The sequence below is a fragment of the Hypomesus nipponensis genome, chromosome 2 (assembly GCF_054491055.1).
Source record: "Hypomesus nipponensis isolate SF chromosome 2, ASM5449105v1, whole genome shotgun sequence".
Taxonomy (NCBI): Eukaryota; Metazoa; Chordata; class Actinopteri; order Osmeriformes; family Osmeridae; genus Hypomesus; species Hypomesus nipponensis.
The window spans coordinates 17,407,399-17,427,828 of record NC_140362.1 but is presented as its reverse complement, the minus strand read 5'-3'; the positions used below and the strand labels follow the sequence as shown (position 1 = coordinate 17,427,828).

The 20,430-nt window shown below is 41.8% G+C and overlaps 1 protein-coding gene across 1 annotated transcript in view; it reads right to left on the bottom strand.

Annotated features, from left to right (window-relative positions):
* Positions 1-20,430, bottom strand: part of rftn1b (raftlin, lipid raft linker 1b) — a 39,727-nt gene that overhangs the window by 1,873 nt on the left and 17,424 nt on the right. The window contains exons 4-8 of the mRNA XM_084708727.1: positions 16,265-16,376; positions 14,094-14,541; positions 10,345-10,548; positions 5,610-5,725; positions 1,854-1,957 (exon numbers count right to left, since the gene is read on the bottom strand). Of these exons, the coding sequence (XP_084564853.1) occupies positions 1,854-1,957; positions 5,610-5,725; positions 10,345-10,548; positions 14,094-14,541; positions 16,265-16,376 (984 nt within the window). The remainder of the gene's footprint in view (positions 1-1,853; positions 1,958-5,609; positions 5,726-10,344; positions 10,549-14,093; positions 14,542-16,264; positions 16,377-20,430) is intronic.

The following is a 20,430-nucleotide window of genomic DNA, read 5'->3' as shown; positions in this document are numbered from 1 at the left end:
CCTATTCCCAATATCCTATCCTGTCCCTGAAGTGTGCATCTTAGCACTTTTCCACAATGACGTAAAAGCAAAAATAACTGGTTTAAAAGACCGTACTTAAATCAATCATGTTTTATTATGGGTGTAGGGGAGTGCTCACAAGGGACTTTCTTTCTTAAAATATGGCCGCTCTCTCTTCCCATAAACTTCAACAACATAATCTCCCTAGTCCCAATTCATGTCTCACTCTGTTTTCACTTGATCCACATGAGTACTTGAGATGACAGATTAATGTGAGCAGGAAACACTGATTCTGTTACACATGGGCTTCCTGTCTCTCTCTCTCTTTTTCTTCCTCTCTCAAACATGAGAAATGCTCTCTCTCAGATAGCCCCGTCTAAGCCCATAAACACAAATACACATGCATGCTCGTACACACACACTGGTGGGATGCAGCTTTGAGTTAGATCCTGAATAAAAGCTGAATCCATAACCTGGCACGAGAGGAGCGATAGCGAGTTTGATAACAGTGTAACAAATTAAGAGTCTGCACAAATCTCTCCATCTACATCAACTTGGCTTCAAGGTCTCATGCAGAGGCTTACCATTTAAACCATCCCAAACCCTTTTCTCCACCGTTTATCCACAACCCATTTTCTGGGCTGTCAGATTGGTGGGCAGTTTCCCGCTAAATCAAAATGGGAGGAAAGGAACCTGAGTTCTCAGAAAAAGAGCCCATTAAACTAGAAAAAAGCTGGGTGGCTTAGACCTTTAAGAGGTATGTAACTGTGGACCCAGAATTCCTCCTATAACTGCCACAAAAGACTACCTTTTGTGTCTAGGCTTCTTGTGTCTAGGTCTCCCCATTAATTGCTCATTCAAGATTGTAATTCAGTGGTGCACACAAACAACATAATCAATCAAGTGCTCATTAATGTAATGACAAAGTCAAAGATGATTTACAATTATGTTTAAGCCTCTTTCATGTCTTGATGGGAGTGCTATTTGTGTTCAGTGATATTGATATACTGTGTAAAAGCGTGGTTGTGACATAAGGTTCGTCTTTGTGAATACAATGAAACATGTAAAAGCTTATTTTACTTTGCTGCAACAGCATGAGGATGGGATGAAACAGACTGTACTCATTTACACAAATTGTAGAGAATATAATGGATCTCAGAGTGAAAGCAGTATACATACAACATTCTCGGTCTAAACCAATAATAAAAAAAGTGTAATGACTAAGATAATCTGATTTGGATCAAGTTGTTTTGGGGGACAACAACAACTGATGCGGTTCAGTTTCGGCAGATAAATGAGTGCTGTGTTGTATCTAGGCCGTCTCTTTGATTAATTAGCCATGTTGCGCCGTTGTGTTGTGGCATTTTGAGACAGGAAAAAACCCAGAGTTGAGAATAGATCTGTAATTAATCAGCTATGCTCTGGAACGGTCACAAAAAGGACCACCAGAGACAAGGGCATGCTAAACTGCAACAGCCACTGATGACAGAAGCCTTGTAGGGACAACACCGCTTCCTGTATCTGTCTTCGTACTGTCTCTCTGGTGCATGATAGATGCTCGAGTGAGTGGATGCGTCCACATGCTACGCCCATTTGAGTCAGAGCTCGCTAAACTGACAGACAGTCACAGCTCTGTCAAAAGATTTTCCAGTGACACACATGAGCTTCTCAAGTCATGTTGCTCCCCACACCCTAACCCCATTGCCAAAAACTATATGTTTGTGGTTTCTTTAGGGACATGAACTGACTTCAGGCGACTGAGGTGTTAAAACTATTCAAAAGGACGGCTTTGTCATTGAGTGGACACTAGGAAACACCTGTTAAATGCCCAAACCACAATGTAGTTCCATTACCTGTTAGTCTTGATGATAGGTGTAGGCAGCACACAGGTGAGTCTCCACCCATACATGGCTAGAGACTGAAGTAATGGAACGTAGTCTGTCTTGACCTGCAAACCCTACGGAGAGATCATATCACACAATTATTAAAACAGCATAGTCTCTATCCCTTAGAATTTTAATTATTTATTTTTTGGTGCATTTTTGCTTTATCGGAATAGAGACAGTGGGAGGACATTCAGGAAATAGCCTGGGCTGGAATTGAACCTGAAATTGGCAGACGAGTTAGGCCTTGGTGTATGAGATACAAGACCTTAACCGGAGAGCCAGCCACTAACCTCTCATAAGTTTGAGAGATATTATCACACACAGATGCAGTACATTCATGTACATGCACACCCACACACAAACACCCGCATTGTATTTGCTCTCACAGGATGTGTTGGTGGTTTGTTGTGCTCTACATATTTGTACTGACTGAGAAACCACGGCACGTGTCAAACATACCAACTCGCTGGCACTTACACAAAAAACAGAAGAGAAACCTAGTTCACAACAGTTCTACCGATACTCTATTGCGATATTAATGACGGTTTATTCTTCTTCTCCAGCCATTTTTGAAGCATATAGATGCAGCAAACTGCTCTGATCAGGTCAAAAAACATTGAATGTTGAGATCCACCAGATCTAATAGTATCTCTATCAGCATACAGTACACACAGTACACATCACCATGACAACACCGACAAACATGACACATTTACAGCAGCCCCAACATTTGGAAACACTAGCTACCTCTGCAGAAAATAAAGTATGTTGTAATGGTTATTTACATTGGCATTCGTTCTTCCAGCCTCTCAAAGACTTTAGTTTTGGAACCTTTACAGAACAGTTTTTTTTTTTTTTTACGTGCACGTTCAAGGGGTATTGATTGCAAAAGGATTTCTGTGAAATAGTAGGCCACTTCTGAGAGAAAGGTTAAACCTTTTAAAGGTTCTCCTTTATGTGATTCACCACATCATACAGCTAGGTAAATGAAAAGCTAAGCAAGGTTTTATGGTGATCTTTACTCAAGGTATAATCTTGAGTAAAGATAAAGTATAGAAAGTGTAAAAATAACCCTACATGGTCGAATAAATACTAAAGGTGGGGTGTTAACAATGCTTAGGCATACATGATGAAGTGTGTGAAAAGGTTGGGATGAAGCCAAAGCGTTGAAGAGGTTTAAAAACGCTTCAGGAGAGGGTGGAGCTGAGGTCAGCTTGAAGTTCAGAGTGCACTTAAGGAATTTGGAGAAAGAAAACACAGGGCCATTGTTTTGTTTTTGTTCTGATCTGCTTCTTCAGACAAGTGGTATGTTTTTAAATAAGTTCAAATAAATCTTGTTGACTGAAAACAATGGTTTTCATCTCTTTTTAAATCGAATGTTATATTTAAATTGTAGTATTTCTATTATTGTCTGTCTATTCTTATTTCAGAGGTTTTCCCATAGGCCCCTCGGCAACAGTCACACTTCTCACCACAGTACTGGACTGTTTCACACTTGCAGGGACAGTCAAAATTGTATCTCGTATCTAGGTCACCTCCTCTCTCACCTCTGCCAGTGAAGATATTATGGGCAAATAATACACTGATACAATCCCACCAGATGTCCCCTTGCTGAACCATTGAGCTTACATTTGATATGTACACTTTTTTGTTATTTCTATAGATGTCGTCAACTATGTAGAACAACAACATCCAAATCACTTTTCCTTCGAACATGTGTGTGAATGTGAACTTGTTACACACACACACACACACACACATCCTGATGCTGTGACTCTAGTGACGCTCATCAAAGTCAGGACTCCAGACCATTAGAAAATAACGAGTAACATCAACGTCAATTCTGAGAAAGCTGCAGATAATAACTTAAACTAGCCTACATATCTGTTACATTTCTTAGTAAATCATATTGATAATGGCTATGTACTGGTGAGTTCCATTCAATATAGCCCCTAAAGGAAACACTTGTGGGGCATTGAGAAAACAAGAGGGTTGGCTTTTAGAGCTACTAAAATGTTGTCCTACAAGGTTAATCATTTTGAGAACTAGAAAATCACTCAGTGGTACAGAATCTAAAAACAAGATTTAAGGCAAAGAATACTGGCGCCCAAGCAACAAATGTAACTAAAGTCAACATCCTGTTGCCTCACCTCAGGTTTTTCCTTAATAATTCATCTGGATATAACAAGATTGTCGTAAATACAATAACATGATGCTAATGGATTCCCCCTTCAGGAATAAGAAGTAATATTGATATTACCAGCAAGCAAATTTATGAAGAATGGTCTTCACTGAGGTTATTAAAGAGAACAACTTTTTTGTTGTTGCTGTGTAACACAATCATAGGAGTTGGAGGAGTGGACTGTCATGCATTAAACCCTAAACCCAAGGCTGCGCTCCTTATTGATTTTTCTTTCGAGTCTGTAGACAAGCTTTGTGTTTGAGCTGTCTTTGTGGAGGACGTGGTGTCGGCCGAGTTATTCATTTTCTGTGCACTCCTTGAAATTGGGTCAATATACCTGCAGTCTTCAGAAAAAAAAACATGTTATAGTAGGCAGCAGGTGAATGAACATGTTTAGATCTTTGTTCTTTAGTCGGATCTACACAGACTCTTGGGTAGACCTTACAGGTCACGTCAACTACAAAGTAACTACATAGCAATACAAATACAATTAGTAAGAACATTGTAGGTACATAGTAATTCATGAATGGTATTAAGTGTTAGCAGATAAGGTTATTAGAAGGCAGAGTTTGGGGGAGAGGTGTAGTGGTACAGTAGGTGAATGTTGAACAAGGACATTGAACAAGATCAATGTTAACATGCACTTACCCCTGGAAAACCCAACCTCCCCCATTCCAAATTTAATTTGTATAATAACTTGTACAGTTAAACCGTAATGAAGTGTAACTGCAATCAGTTCTATAATCGTTTCACTATAGGTGTTGCCATGTACATCTTCTTTTTACATCATGGTACAAAAACATATTTTTTATAAAAGGAGGCACAAAAATGTAAGATGCACAATTACATCTAACTTCATCAGACATTTGAAAACACAGCCAGAAAGATTAGTTTGTCTGTACAGTAGAGTGCTCCTTCAGTCAAGTGAAGTTTGTTTATCTACCTCAAAGACTTTATATGTGACAGGCAAAATAGAATAATAATTAACTTTATACGATATCACCTGTCAAATGAGTTGATGTCAAGGTTAAAAAGTTATTTTCATGACCATTCAGTTTTTTTTCACTGGCTACCAATACTGAGATGGACAATGACAGTCACATTTTGAGGACAAAAGTCTCTTTCACACTTTGATAGCCCCAGGGCTAGAAAATCCAAACTCGATTACTGTGATAACATCAGCACACACACACACACACACACAACACACACAAACACACACACATGCACACACACACACACACACACACACAAATAATCATACTGATGGCTCTGATGCAACACACATTCACGTCAGAAAGAAATGCCCCCAAACAAAATAGACAGAAATCAATTTCGAACATGGATTTCTACAAACTGTGGACTTAATCGCTGGGAAGATAAGAGCTAGATAAGGGAGATAAGACAAGCCACTGTGACACGTCTCATGAATTGAGATTTGCCTCTGGATCACTGGTAGCACAGGGAACATTTCAAAGTGACAACTGCCACTCTCAATGTCAAGACAAACAACTGCAACATGAGAGACGGAAGCCACTCACATGGATGACGGTCCACTGCTCAACCACGATGGCATCATAGGTAGTGGTGGTGTTCGACTCCCCCTCTGTTGCCTCTTGAAAGATGAAGACGCTTTCCACCGACTTAGGCAGCAAATCTGCAGAGAATAGAGAGAACGGCCATGAGAGACTATTGACAGGACAGAGGGTGTCTTGTTGCCAAGCCTTGGGGCCAGAGGGAAACTTAATGAGATTATGCAGCCACCCAGCAATCCCACATGCAGTGGGTCATTTATTACACCGGCTAAACTCAGCATTTGTATTTGTAACGTATGGTCTGGAATGGATATGTTCCTACGTTTGTTGTACAGCGGTGGAGTGGGTGAGTTATTAGACAGATACTGTGACGAATGGATAAATAGACCTTATAGGATTGACCGATTCATTTTCTGATACATTGAGCATGATTGGACACAAATACTATGTGCACATGACATTCAGGATAAATTATGATCCATGACTTCACTTGAGACTGAGGGACCCATGTTACAATCGCTAAAACAATACACACTTACATTTAAGCACAACAAACAGACTTTCTTTAGATGCCAATGGCCATATTGGCCATATTGGCATCCCGGATAAAACTCACTGCCTGACAAAGAAGGGCTATTCTTCTCTTGTTATTGCACTGAGCAGCGTGAAAAACACAGCCCAGACCTTTGTAGACCAGACCAGACTTCTCTCCTGGCCTGAGTGCTTTCTCATTACTCCCGCACCATTTACACACTAATACAGTTTGCTGGGCCCAGGCTTCACCATGAGACACTCCACATTTCATTACGTGGCCATAATAATGGGGGAACAAGGGGTGGCTGGGGAGCCCGGTCAGAAGAGGCGGGACGACAGGCTCCTTTATTTTCTCCCCAGAAAACCCATTTAGGGCCTGAGTGCGCTCAATTAAAGACATCTCTCAGACATCTCTTGGCTCTTTTCAAATACAGACATTGTCGTTGTTCCCCCCCCCCCACTCCCCCGTCCCCCAACCAACCACCCACCCCCTATACTCCTTCCCTTCTCCCTCTTCCATCCACCTCTCCATCTTCCCCACATCATTCATCAGTCGTCCCTACTTGGCGTATAATTGGAAAGCCCTCGCGGAGATTGCGTCGGCCTGATCGTTCCTCGCCAGTGCTGCAGGATCATTCAGGTGAGATGCACACAGCGATTCTGTCTCTTTGCTTTAGGAGAAACACGCCTAGTCTGTGATGCAGACAGACACTTAGCAGAAGGGGCTGTGGAAACAGACCGGGCAGGGATAAGAGGCCACACATATAATGTAAACATTATGCTTCTTCTACTGACTGAAGGGTATCTCGCGAGACACCAACTTGTACCCTTCCAAAACGTCCAAAGCACAGGGGATTGCACACATAGAGACACATGCTAATGCTTCACTGAGACTGAAAATAACAGAAAGGGAACATAAAGACAGAATGACTTTAGAGGGAGACGGCTGGAGTCGCAGGGTGACACAGCCTGACACATTGTGACACAGAGCACCAGAAATCGGCACAGGGTGTCAAGGAAGTGACAGACAACAGGCACTGGAAGAAAAAAAAGCTCTGGAGACCGATGTTGGCTTCACACATACTCGGCAAGCAGACTTCCTTAAGGGAGACACACACAAGGGAGTCAGAGGACTGTGTGAACTTGAGGTTGTCTTGACCGAGTGGAAGCCACTAACTGCCCCTGCCCCAAGTCATGTCTACTACTGACATGATTTAAACATGTGTGCTCAGCACTGCCTGACAGACAAGGAGACATGGCTGTGACAGCTTATCTATATTTTAAATGGGACAGCTCGGAACCGAGAGGGAGAAGCAGATGCAGAGGTAAAGAGGGAGTGGGAAAGAGAGAGACAGAGAGGGAGAAAGAGAGAGAGAGAGAAAGGGATGGATGGGGAGGTTACTAATGTGTGTGGATTGGTCGGGGCTCTTCCCCGGTGAGCCAAAGGTCTGGAGGCTTGGGGCCACGCAGCTGTTGTTTCTAGGCAGATTTCTGGCTGTAGCTAAGGGGATTTTGTTAAGAATATGACTTGAATCGTTCGGCATACTGTTGTCTACCCACCATCTAAAGAGACACCTTCCAGAGAAATATACAAACAGACAGGAAGGCAAGCAGGACACACATACATGCAGACACAGGCCTTCAAGCCTCTCATTCTACATCCAATACATTGTCTCTCCAAAAATGCAAGCACATCATTTCCCTCCTAAACTAATACCGTATTGGAATTTCATATGCCTGGATTTTCCTTCTGCTTTGCCTGAATATATAAAGCCCAAAGCTTACTGTCATGCATATAAATGGCTCAATGTCTCACAGCCCAGGCTACAAATCCTTATAGTGGGACTGGAGATAGCTTAAGCTAAATGTAACAATAAAAATGAAAAAAACTCCCCGTCAACACCATTAGTGTCAGTTCGCCAGGAGACAAACTCGTTCCCCCATCTCAGAACTCCAGCCGAGCTCTGGCTGTGTACGTGTTTGGGAGACACACTGCGTGCGCGTCTGCTGCTGTGCTAAGGTGACGTGCTGAGTAGGAATGTTTAAAGGTCGTCTCATGACACAGGGCTGGTGGAGATGACTGCTCTGCTGGTGGAGAATCTGCTAAATTCAATAATGGTCTAATATCCGACCCCTCAGTGCTGTAAAAGTCTCTATTCTCTTAGAACTCACTCCCACCTTCTCCCGCCAAGCCACAATATTAAACAGGACCCCCCCCCCCCCCCCCTCCCCACCACACTTCAACCTCCGACGCCTCCTCAGCAAGCTTCACCATGGAAACCCATCTTCTGGGTGAGCGGGATGGGACTGTTTGTGAGTGAGTGTGATTGTGAGTGTGTGGTGTGTGCGTATTCCCATGGACCATCCCCGGCAGTCGGCATCAAGCACAATAGGGAGGAGGTGTTGTGTTTAGGAAAAGGGCACCAGATAAGGAGGAATATATAAATATGAATACATGAATATGAACAAAGAAGCATGTGACTGTAAGAAAGGAAAACAATAGCAGCAAAACAAGGGCAGAAAATGCAGAGGTGTCAAGTCATAAAATGATGATGATCTGGTTATATTTGTTGGCAATTTAATGAAAACAACATATAAGCCTGTAGATGGGACCCATTGCAACTTTTTAACTTCATGTTGTTCATTTCTTAATAGGTGACAAAGTGTCAATTCATTCATTGGCTTGTTCCTTAACTAGATTTAACCAGGGGTTCTAGTGTATAATTAAATCCTTGAGCTGAAAAAGTCCACCTCCAATAATAATAAGTGAATACTGTAGTTGACATCAGGAAACTGCAGATTAAATTGGTCTCTAAAAAATGAACTTCTGTCTGATTTCACCATACTTGATTTATATTAACATTGTTTGGACTTTTTGATCATTTTGTCAACTGGAAATGAACTATTGGCACCTCTTCTCAATAGATGAAATACTATTCTTATTTTAAATCAACATAAATCTAACATACTCTCTCATCTACAGGAACATATATCTCCTTGACTCTCTTTACCCCGCTTCACACTGTTGTTTAAACTATCCAGTTCACACGTTTAACACGATCAATTCTAACAACCTGTATCTCCCTAGATTTTGGACATTTCACTGTTAGTTTCTTTTAAATACAGAGTATCTCATTTATGGGACGATTGCAAACATTGCTAAACAAACAACATCTGTTAATAACAAACATAAGCCTCCTTATTAACCTAACAACTTGACATGCTCTGCATGGTAACAAATAATTGCGTTCACTCATTATGATTACCCTGATCTTCACCACTGAATATATCCTTGATGTGTACATGGTGAAGCTGGTTTCCAGTTTTAGGAGGGAGTGTCTTGTAATTAATTAAAACATTGATCTCAAAGAGGTGCTATATTTGGAGATGTGTGTACAGCCATGGGTTCTCAAGGCTTGTTAAAATAAGCTGATCCTCTGTTTGATATACAGTAATTAAATAATTAAATATCTAATTATCTAACAAAATGGCTGGATTCTGCCTGGTCTTTGTTATAGCTCAAAGATCTCTAAACGTTAAACACCAACACCAGTACAACCTTCACCTACATAAAATTATCGGTTTTGAAAATGGATGTCTGTCGTCTTGATGTTTCGGCTATGGGACACTCAAATAAAGAACACATTTCTTCAGCCAAGCAGAACAGTTTACTATATATTTACCTTTCCAGACCAGGCATTTTTATGTGCCAATCTCAGGCACATATGCAAAATACATTAGACAAACCCAATAGAAAAATGAAAATGGAATTATAATAACACAGTTCATTACCCCATTCCCTTTACATAAAATATGCAAGGAGGCACTAATTTGCTATCAGGTTAATTATCTGTGTCTCAGAGTCGCTGATGCGTTCACTTTTGAAGATTAATGAATTATGACTTATATTTGCTCAGGCTGGTTGAAACCAACGGCGTCAGAACTAAGTAGCATGCCCTAGGGCCTTGCTGGAGAGGGCACTGTGGGGTAGGGGAGTGGTTACTTGGCAAAACAACAAGACAGACAGACACAGAAAGGGTGGGGGGCCATGGACAACAGTTTTGCATTGCAAATTGAACAATGACGAAGTTATACATTTGGCTTGAATGTGTTGGTTGACTTACAGCAAATTATTTCCCATATGCCATATTGGACAGTGAAAAACAAGATATTGTGCATTTAGACAGTCACGGTGATGCACGTTTACCATTATCGTTGCCCAGGTGGAAGTATCCATCGACAAGCGAAGCTCCATTGTTGAAGTGCTGAGTCATGTGATCCAACCAGTTGGCCTCCACCCCTTTGACCCCCTCACCGCGGAGCTGAACCCTCAGAGGCACCTTGACGGTGTAATACTTCAACTGGCTTTCACGGACCGCCGGGTGGTTGAACAAGGCGAGAAGCTCCATCCCTGAGAAGGCAGAGAACAGCATGAGGGCAGCGTGAGGTCAGCGTGAGGGAAGTGTGAGGGCAGCGTGAGGGCAGTGTGAGGGCAGCATGAGGGCAGTGTGAGGGCAGCATGAGGGCAGCGTGAGGGCAGCGTGAGGTCAGTGTGAGGGAAGTGTGAGGGCAGCATGAGGGCAGCGTGTGGGCAGCGTGAGGGAAGCGTGAGGGAAGCATGAGGGCAGCATGAGGGAGGCATGAGAGCAGCGTGAGGGCAGCGTGAGGGCAGCGTGAGGGAAGCATGAAGGAAGCGTGAGGGCAGCGTGAGGAAAGCATGAGGGCAGCATGAGGGAACCACGAAGGAGGCATGAGGTCAGCGTGAGGTCAGCGTGAGGGCAGCGTGAGGGCAGCATGAGGGCAGCATTGTCAGCATCATAGGAAGGTACAACTACTACTTCTTGACTAGACTTATTATAAAAAATAGTTTGTATATATTTACTTAATACCTGGTCAAACACAATGTTCCCAAATACAGGGAAAATACTAATAGTTCTAAAAATTGGGAAATTTGTATCTTGTTTTGAGTGTGGGGTTCTCTTTCTTTTGAAGTATTCAAGTTAAACTATGGTTTATTCATTTTCTGTACTGAAGGGATATCATGTTGTTCAGTAATTGAGTCACACTCCTGCAAAATTACACTGATGAATTATACCATGAACCAGATGGGGTGGAACAAAGTTGACACATTCTTTGTTACAGAGGAGCTACAGTATATACAACAATAGATCAATAATTCATTACAATGTTTACAACTGGTTTCTATCAAGCTCTAATTCATGATGAATTTAACTCCATTGCAAAAACAGGACACTTGAAACAGGACACATATCTTCACATATACTTTTCTTGGAAAGTAAATCATAAATTTGTCTTGATTCAGTATATAAAATAAATTACAATGTTTATGAACTTTTGCCATAGCAGCTGCAACTAAAATGCCAACATTATTCTTTTAAATTGAATGCTTTTCATTGAATGCAACAACATTCCCCTGTGAACCAGATGGAGGGCCAGAATGTGCCATACTCCAAGTCTTCCACCCACAGCCATGCACCCCCCCCCTACACACACACGCACACAAACACACACGGACGGAACAGTTTCATCTGTCAGTGTGTCAGTCTGATAACAAGAAATAATAAATAATTGATTATAATTTTATTGCTTGCACGCTTGAGCGATGTGACAGCTGGCCACCAAATTCCACAGCAAGAATCAAGTCAGCCCAACCACTGCAACGCAGCAACATAGATGTGTCAACATTTCTAACTCTGTCTGAATTCTTGTTTCAAACCCAGAAGTAACTTGTTTATGTCTGAGGGGCAGAAAAGGACCAACCAACATGCAACATGCCAAACATATTGTGGAGAGGATAGGGTGTGTGATGTCAATGCCCTCATTGGAACATCTGGTGGCTCGACACATAATTGTCATCAAAACTGGTTTCCAGATTACATTTTAGGTAAAGGTCCAATACAATCTACACAATCTAACTATTAATATTGAACCATTTCCCTGGCTCATCTGATATTGGTACAGGACAGAGGAGGAATTACTTGATTAGGCTTTAATCTGATATGTGGTGTCTCAAACCTGACTTATTGAATTGTTTTAGGATATGGTCAAATTACTTTTTAACCCCTAAACATTCACGGACAAGAGACAGTACTTTCATAGACATTCACAGAATGTCACTGACCTGCCTGTTTTTCTGTCAAATGCAAACTTGCATGCTAAAAGAATTCTCCAGTAGGTATATAGTTATTTGTCTTGGGGTTTGGCTTTAAAGCACACACACATACAATTAGCACTGTGGAGTGTATCCAGTACAGTATGTTTCAGGTTAAGTATCTTGAGACCTATTAAAGTTTCACATGAAAGGTATTACATGACTGACAGTCTTTGTAAAGCTACCTTCTCTGGCCTGCTATGTGTTGACGTTAGCAGCTAACAGGGTAACGAGCGCATGAATGCAATTACAACGTTCAAACATGTCACTTCAAAGTCTCGTCTCATGGATGCCTGTCCAACTGACAAGTTTAACTCTGCTGAAGTATTTTCTTGCCTTTTTGCTAATCCTGTGGGATTTTATCTTATTTAAATATGTGAATGCTAATTGTTTTCTCTTTTTTCTTTCTTTCTTTCTTTCTTTCTTTCTTTCTTTCTTTCTTTCTTTCTTTCTTTCTTTCTTTCTCCCAGTAACCACTGGACACCATTTCTCCAACCAGATAATCTCATCAACAGCTGCACTGTTTAATAGATTTTTTCTTATTTACATTGTGGATACTGCTTCAGTTAAGACTATGGTTAAAGTTTGCAGTTGACCCAATTGACCCTTTTGACTACAGCATGTGTGCATCTGCAGCTGTAGAATGAAGAGGATTACAGTGGACAGGCCAGCCATAACTGGGAATCGGAGTCAATCTCAGCAGAGAGAATTAGAAGCAAGGGACATGGCAACTTGGCACACAATCACACGCCATAACAGGCTGGGAGTGTGGGGGATGTGGAATGTCAGGGGAGAAAGGGGGGGGGGGCAGGGAGGGTGGAGAGTATGTTGGAAGGTTTGGGAATAAGAAAGGGTTGGTGAGGCAATGAGAAGGGGAGGGGTCTGGGTGAAGGTTGTCATGAGGGTGGATGAGTGTAGGAGGAAAGGATAACGCTGAAGGAGGTAGGGGATGAGAGTGCAAAACGCATGGTAGGGGGGTCCAGATGGGCCAAGATGCTGGAGCCAAGAGAGTACATGAGCATATTCACACGAAAACACACATTCACGATGGTGGGTGCATAGGCACACAAACGCTCACACAAATCCTTGCACGCGTATGCTTTCACACCCAAAAAAATCTTCGCATGGGAAAACTGTGTGGGTGGGCCCATCCATCTGGTATTCCAAAATGCTCATATGAAGCCAAACTTCAATTGATTTATGCACGACAGTGTGAGCTTTAGAATAGTGATGGTGTATTGTTATAAGTTATAAATAGTAGGCTTTTTGAAACCGAGTGAAGATTTCTGTTCCAAACTCATAATGTATTGTGCCACTGCCGAGTAGAACATTTCTGTCCTAACTATTTAGTGTAAATGTTTCAATAAAGAATTTTCGAAATGTTGAAATAAAAATGACTGTTCATGACATTGGTTTTATAATATGCTTCTTTCAGCAATTGCAGAACTTTGAGCCTAGAAAGACTATTACAGGAAAGAAAGTTTGTCTTAAAGCGTCTCTTTTTAAAGGTTCTCTCTCCCATAATTTTCCTGAACATAGCAGACAATGCTAATCAGTGCTAACTTGGAAAAATAACATGAAATTGGTTAGAATTACCTGCATCTTTCGACTACACTCCAAGTAATTGTAATGCATAAAACTCAGATACACTACTTCAAATGGGAATGATAACCAAAATATCCATGCTCATGTAACCAGCACCAGTCAGGCATGACCAAATTCTGACCTGTTTAACTTTTGGGGGAAATGAATTCTAAACAATAATACATTTGGTTTGGGCTTACCATTTCTTTTGGTATACAGACTCGGTTTCTCCTTTGGTCCTGTGGTATTTGTCTTGTTGTTGTTGTGCGTCAGTGTGTCCTCCTCTATCTCTTCTTGGCTTTGTTCGTCTGAGGATGGCGATACAGCCTGAGAGGAACCTCCATCGTGGTTGACATCCACCCCAGTAAGCCCACTCTTCCCAGGGGTCCCAGGCAAGCTCTCCCCCTGCACCTCACATGGGGAGTCTGGAGCCTCCATGTTCTCCTGATCCGGGGAGCTTCGTTCTCCATGGTTCCTGGGGGTTAGGGGGCTGCCGCTGCTTAGGGAGCCGAGCATTGAGCTGGGGCTGGAGTGGAGGGAGAGCGAAGGGGTTTCTGGTTCTAAGTGGATCTTAGTGGCAGGGGCCCCTCGTGGCTCCTGGATAAAGCCAACAAATGTGATGCCCTGGTCAGCCGCATCCTGGATCTGCTGGAAATAGAGAACAAGCAGCATCTTCAGAAAGAGACTGAAATAAACAGTGTGGTTTCTGCACTCTGAGTGGTTTTGTTTGTGATTCCAGAAGTGGAATTTGACCTAAAGAAGAGTTAGTTCTTAAGATACATATTCTTACAGTTGAAAGCTTGTGGGAGAATGAAAGCAAATACTGAATCTTGTTCCGGTAACTATAGACAGTATAACAGTTGTCATATCTGATACTTGCATAATTACATCACTCCAATTCCTTTCCTTCCTCTCTCCTCTTCTCTTCCTGGCATCAAGCACTCTAATAGAAGCAAAGTTGATTGCATTCAAGACCGCGACCATTGCCGCATCCAATCAAGCCAGTTATTTCTCCATCTCATTGTCATCTGGCATTTTATATCAATTGGAGATTTTCCATCCATCAAAACTGAAATGTTATCTGTCAAGGGATGTTAATGGCGCCATTCTCCATTATGACTACTTCTTCACAAGACTCAGCCAGCAGCGCTACATGGCTATCTCTCACCCGATGCAGAGAGAATAAAAATCTAATCAGTGTAGATGGCATATCGTAGGTTATTCAGTATGAAATTAAATTGGAAAATAGTGACATCGTTTTCAGCTGCATTGTTCAATATCTAGGAAAGCTCAGTCAGTGATGGCATGTTATATGTATAGTAATCTATGCTAAATGGAACCTCACAGAGAAAGGAAATAAATATAATCTTTAACATCTCATTTGATGGTATGGCTGTTGGGACTGGGTAATTGTTTCTTGTCATATGTTTTTGTCTAATGTTGATTTGGATTAGCACTGATGTAGTGATGGCTGGGGTTTGAAATGCTCAAAACTAAGAGAGAAGTCACACTATGTTTACTGTAGATTAGGCATGTTCAGGCAATTGTCCAGGTCATGGTAATGAACTGTAAAAAATGTTGTTTATATTACATTCATACAATTTCCTTGTGTTACATTTCATTTTGTCATGTCTCAGTACATCGGCTATCTACTGAAAGTCTTGTCTGGACCTGCTTCCATGGCAAAATGGCAGCTGCCCACAGTAAAAAAAAAAAAAAAAATCAAATATGAGGAAAGCTATTTTTACATCGAACATATTTCATATTTTCCTAGATATCAGACTGCTTTGGGAGTATTGAGTCTGAAGGTCAGGAGAAATCCCCAGCAGAGATTGTTTTCTGTCGCCCCTGGGACTGGACTGCCACTGTGTTGCTGATCCAGGTCCACAGTCCATGGCTTTCATACAATAAAGAGTGCCTTCTTTCTCCCATCCAATATTAATTAAATAACCAAGATACAGTGTAATGGGGTCTTATTGCCCTTCAACTACATCGATATTGTGAGTGGAAATTTGAAGAGTACTTTATTCGCACTAAAACTACATGATTTGCAACCGTAATTTTATTTGAGATATCATATTTTAATTAAAAGTTATTAAAAGTATGAGCAGTTCATTAGAATTGTTTGCCCTTGAGTCCAGACATCTCAAATTCAATCTGGAAAAAGTGTTGGTGAATGTGAGTGTGTTTGTGTGTACACCTTATTATTTCTCTTCTTTTTCTTGTTTGTAATCAGGCTCCCTATTAGAAGTCCATACCTCTGGCAGGATTTGTGAAGCTACCTTCACTCTAACATCCAGAGTGAGAATCGAAATATGTACTGTTGATGGAGGCTTGATGAGGATGGCTTTATCAGTGGCCAAAGACTTACCTTCTTTACGTAGCCCTGAATGAGCTCAGGGGTGGGCACCTGATCACCAGGCAGACACTCCTCAAGCTGCAGCCGGTAGGAAGCTGCAGGGAGGGACTGGCTCTTATCACTTCTACAGACAACACCAGAGGGAGGGGGGAGAGAGACAGAGAGAAACAGAGAGTGTGAGAGAGAGAGAGTGTGTGAGAGAGAGAGAGATGATCAGAACCAGCAAATCTGACATTTACATTTAGTCATTTAGCAGACGCTCTTATCCAGAGCGACTTACAGTAAGTACAGGGACACTCCCCCGAGGCAAGTAGGGTGAAGTGCCTTGCCCAAGGACACAACGTCATTTGGCACGACGACACGCACATTTATATGCTGACTCACTGAGGTGTACATTTCCACAAACAAGTCTTGTAAACTAAGTATATACAATACGTTCATGTACATGTGCTGAAATTGTACATTGTGGATTTGCATCAAGCTTTGTCCTGTAACCTGTCCGAAACCATCATGGTCAACATAACCTTAACCAAACATGATGCCTAAACCTGGTCTGTAGAGTATTCATGTAGATATATTATCACATGTCTATTGCTAGACAATGTAAGTATAATTTTAGTCTGAAAGTAATTTGTTTGTATAATCTTTGCCTTGTTGTGAGTATAACGGAGAAACATTTATACTTCTGGAGTCAAATAATCTGCATAGAGATGCACTCAAGGATGCAATACAATAAGAAAGTCAATGCAAATCTTGTTTTCCCACTCATCCCATATCAGGATAGTGATCGAAAATAATCTATTTATATTGTTATTAATTTTTTCTATTTTTTTCCAGAGGAAATCCCTTAGCTACCCCTGAGGAGGATAATACCATATTCTATTTCGGTTTCTCTCTGCTTCTCATCCTGTTGACAAGAGCACTGTTAACCTTTCTTAACACGTGTGTGTGTGAGTGTTAAAATGTGTATGCATTGTTAAGGTGTGTGGGTGAGATTGAAAATGATCACACATCCCAGTTCTGCTCTGTCGTTGTATCTTCAATGCACAGCAGGATGAAATCTAATTACTCATTTCTCAGAGTCACAAAAGCAACCATGTCCAATGTTACTGTCACCATTCACACTTCACCACTGCCCTGGATCAAGACAGATGCAAACACTGCCAAATATACAACGCCATTCCAAATATAGACCATGAATGCATATTGCTAATGCTTGTTATAAAAACTGAAGCACTCTTTACACCCCTAACAATTCTAAATAACAGGCAGAACAGTAGACTCTATTCCAGCCACCGATTTGCAGACAAATATTTCTAACTACCTCAGATATGCTTGAGGCAGGCTCATATCTTTCGCGAAATACCAAACACAAAAGCAGAGAAACATCTCAAAGAGTGCATCTCTGTCCTTCTGGCAAACCATGCACTACCTTTTAAAAATAGCAGCATCACCTGCAGTCCATCTTCTCAGTGTGAGTCAGTCACTTAAATTCAGCCCACAGCTCTGGCTGTCTGTATTGAAGGGCCTCATGTGGCTCGAGTGAGTGTCAAACGCCTGCTTGCCTCCAGTCTCCTTCTGGGTCAACACCTGCTGGACCACCCATCCACTGCCAAGACTAGAAATTATACAGCTCTGTGGGAGAAGTTCGGTTGAGATGGCAGCTTGAGAGGAAACTATTGTGTTCGTATTTGTTTACAACCTAGTCTCACACAGACTGTTTGGCCTCAAATCGGATTAATGTTCACTCCCAATATGCTATAATTAGGACATACCATGTGACTGAAACTGAGAATATTTTTCCCTTCTACATATTGCTCTAGCAAAAGAGTTTCTGATCTTTATAAGAATCTGTACAATTTCCTGTAGGTTCCAATCAGCGGACAACCTACAGTACAGTTCACATGGGCTACTGTCTGTAGACAGCACATCCTCAAAGAACAGAATCATGATTGTCCCCATCCCCAGTAAGCACAACATTCTGGTTTTAGTTACTTTTTTTCTGATATAATGTCTTGTTTGCTTCTTTGATATTTACTAGAACAGGTAGCACAAGGGAACCATTAGGCACCAGTTGGGGCTTTGTGTTGAATTATTTAAAGAGTAAAAAATAGACTAAAATACAGTACATACAGTAAACAAGCAGTGTAAGAGATCCTTTGACTAGATCTGAATAGGCTACAGGGACATCTCAAGAAAGACTTTACAAGATGGACACTTAAAATCATCAATCACCATGACAACACCTCAGTTGGGAATCACCCAACCTGTATTTAGTAATCTTATATCCCTGGCTTTAAAAACATTGAACATCTTTCTTAATGTCAGCTTTTCATGGAGTCATGAATAATTTAACTGGAGCAAATCTCCTCTAATGGTTTCTGGTTGGTACCACTCCTTGAGCACGCGTGAGCTTTACAATTACCCAATAATGATGAATATATCCTATCAGACGTTGCTTACTGAACAGTAACCTGGCTTTGCCTCAACCAAATTGAACTTTGGGAATTTTGACAGTTGACATTAACGTTTCAAACGGTCCAATCCATTCCGTTTGCATTGGAGGGTTCTACCTGGCTCTGACTGCCACCAATGACAAATCACAGTCAACCCTGTTGTACGTTTAAAGTTCTGGTGCACCTAGTATACCAAGCAGGTGACAGTGTTGAACATGGCGTTACCAATGGCGTTCAGCTTTATGTAACCTACCTGGCCCGTGGATTAGGTTGTCTATTTAATCTCCTGTAATGTCACCCTACGGTATGAATATATCATTCTTCATTTGGCTTTAGAATTCAGGCTAATACTGTAGAGATTTGGCTGGGACTGTATCCAAAGAAACTGTGTGCATACTAAACACTGGCTAATCCAGCTGCTAAGCAGAGCCTAGCTGTTGTTTTGGCTTTCTCCTTCCTTATTTATTTCCGTCTCTCCATTTCTGTTTCTCTCTCCTTTCCCGCTCTCCCCCTCCCCTCCCTCTCGGTCTCTGTTGTCTCTGGTTGACTCGCAGAGCACCGTCAAGCACAGAGGACACTTTGGGGTCTGTTTGTTTTCAGAGCGTGATGAACGGGTGCACCGTCAAGCTTTCATCCGCATTTTCTCTCCCCCTCTATTCTTCCTTTTGATTCACGGGGACTGACAGGGTGACAGGAAGTGGAGATGCTCCACATTTGATTTGTTTTATTTCTCCCGATTTCATCCCCCCGAGGCTGCTGCTGATGTGAGCAGGCATCTTCACGTTGACAGACGCTGAGCTAAAGCGGGCTTGGGCTTGGTCAGAGTCATCAAAGGATGGCACCCCCGTCTTGCCTTTTCCTTTTCTTTTTCCTTCTCTGCCTCTCTTTCTCTTCACACCCCGGCTGTGATCTTCTTTCCTCTTTCCTCGACACCCAGCCACTGCCTACTGTCTCTCAGAGATTCTTCCTCTCAAGAGGGAAGGCAGCCTCGCTGCTGCTCATTCATCCATGTTGTGACACACAGAATCAATAGCTTGTTTATCTTCCTTTGTCCGGACACAAGTTCATTGACCAAACACTGTGTTTATGTATGTTTCTGTGTGTGGGGAGGTGGGATATCCGTCTTCAATGGAAGCACGTTATTGACCAACAGGACAGGAGACACTTGAAGGGTGTATTTATAAGGCAATCAGGCACACAATCAAAATAAAAGAAATTATCTTAAATCCACAACATTCTGAGGAATTGGTCTATAATTATTTGTCTATGAAATTTCCAGAATAATTTAAAATAATTTGAGGTAAATTCCTGGACATGAAATTCAGAAGGAAGTCATCTTAAACAGAATCTGGCTTATGGGTCTGAAGCTCTAGATTCACTACAAAGACCAAGCTCCTCTCCCAGCAGACCTCTGCTGCGTTCAGACACACACACACACACACACACACACACACACACACTCAAAGACACACACACACACACACTCACACACACACAGGCCATGAAACATGGATGAGAGGGTAGGTGAGAGGTTCAAATGCTGAACATGTAACATATCTGGGGTAAAGTCATAAGTGGTTCTTCACCCAACCACCAGATGAACACATACACATACAGTACACACACATACACAGACAGACACACACAAATACACACAACCACACACATACACACACACTTTACCCATATGGCCAAACACTCCTAGTAAAAAGGCATGGAACC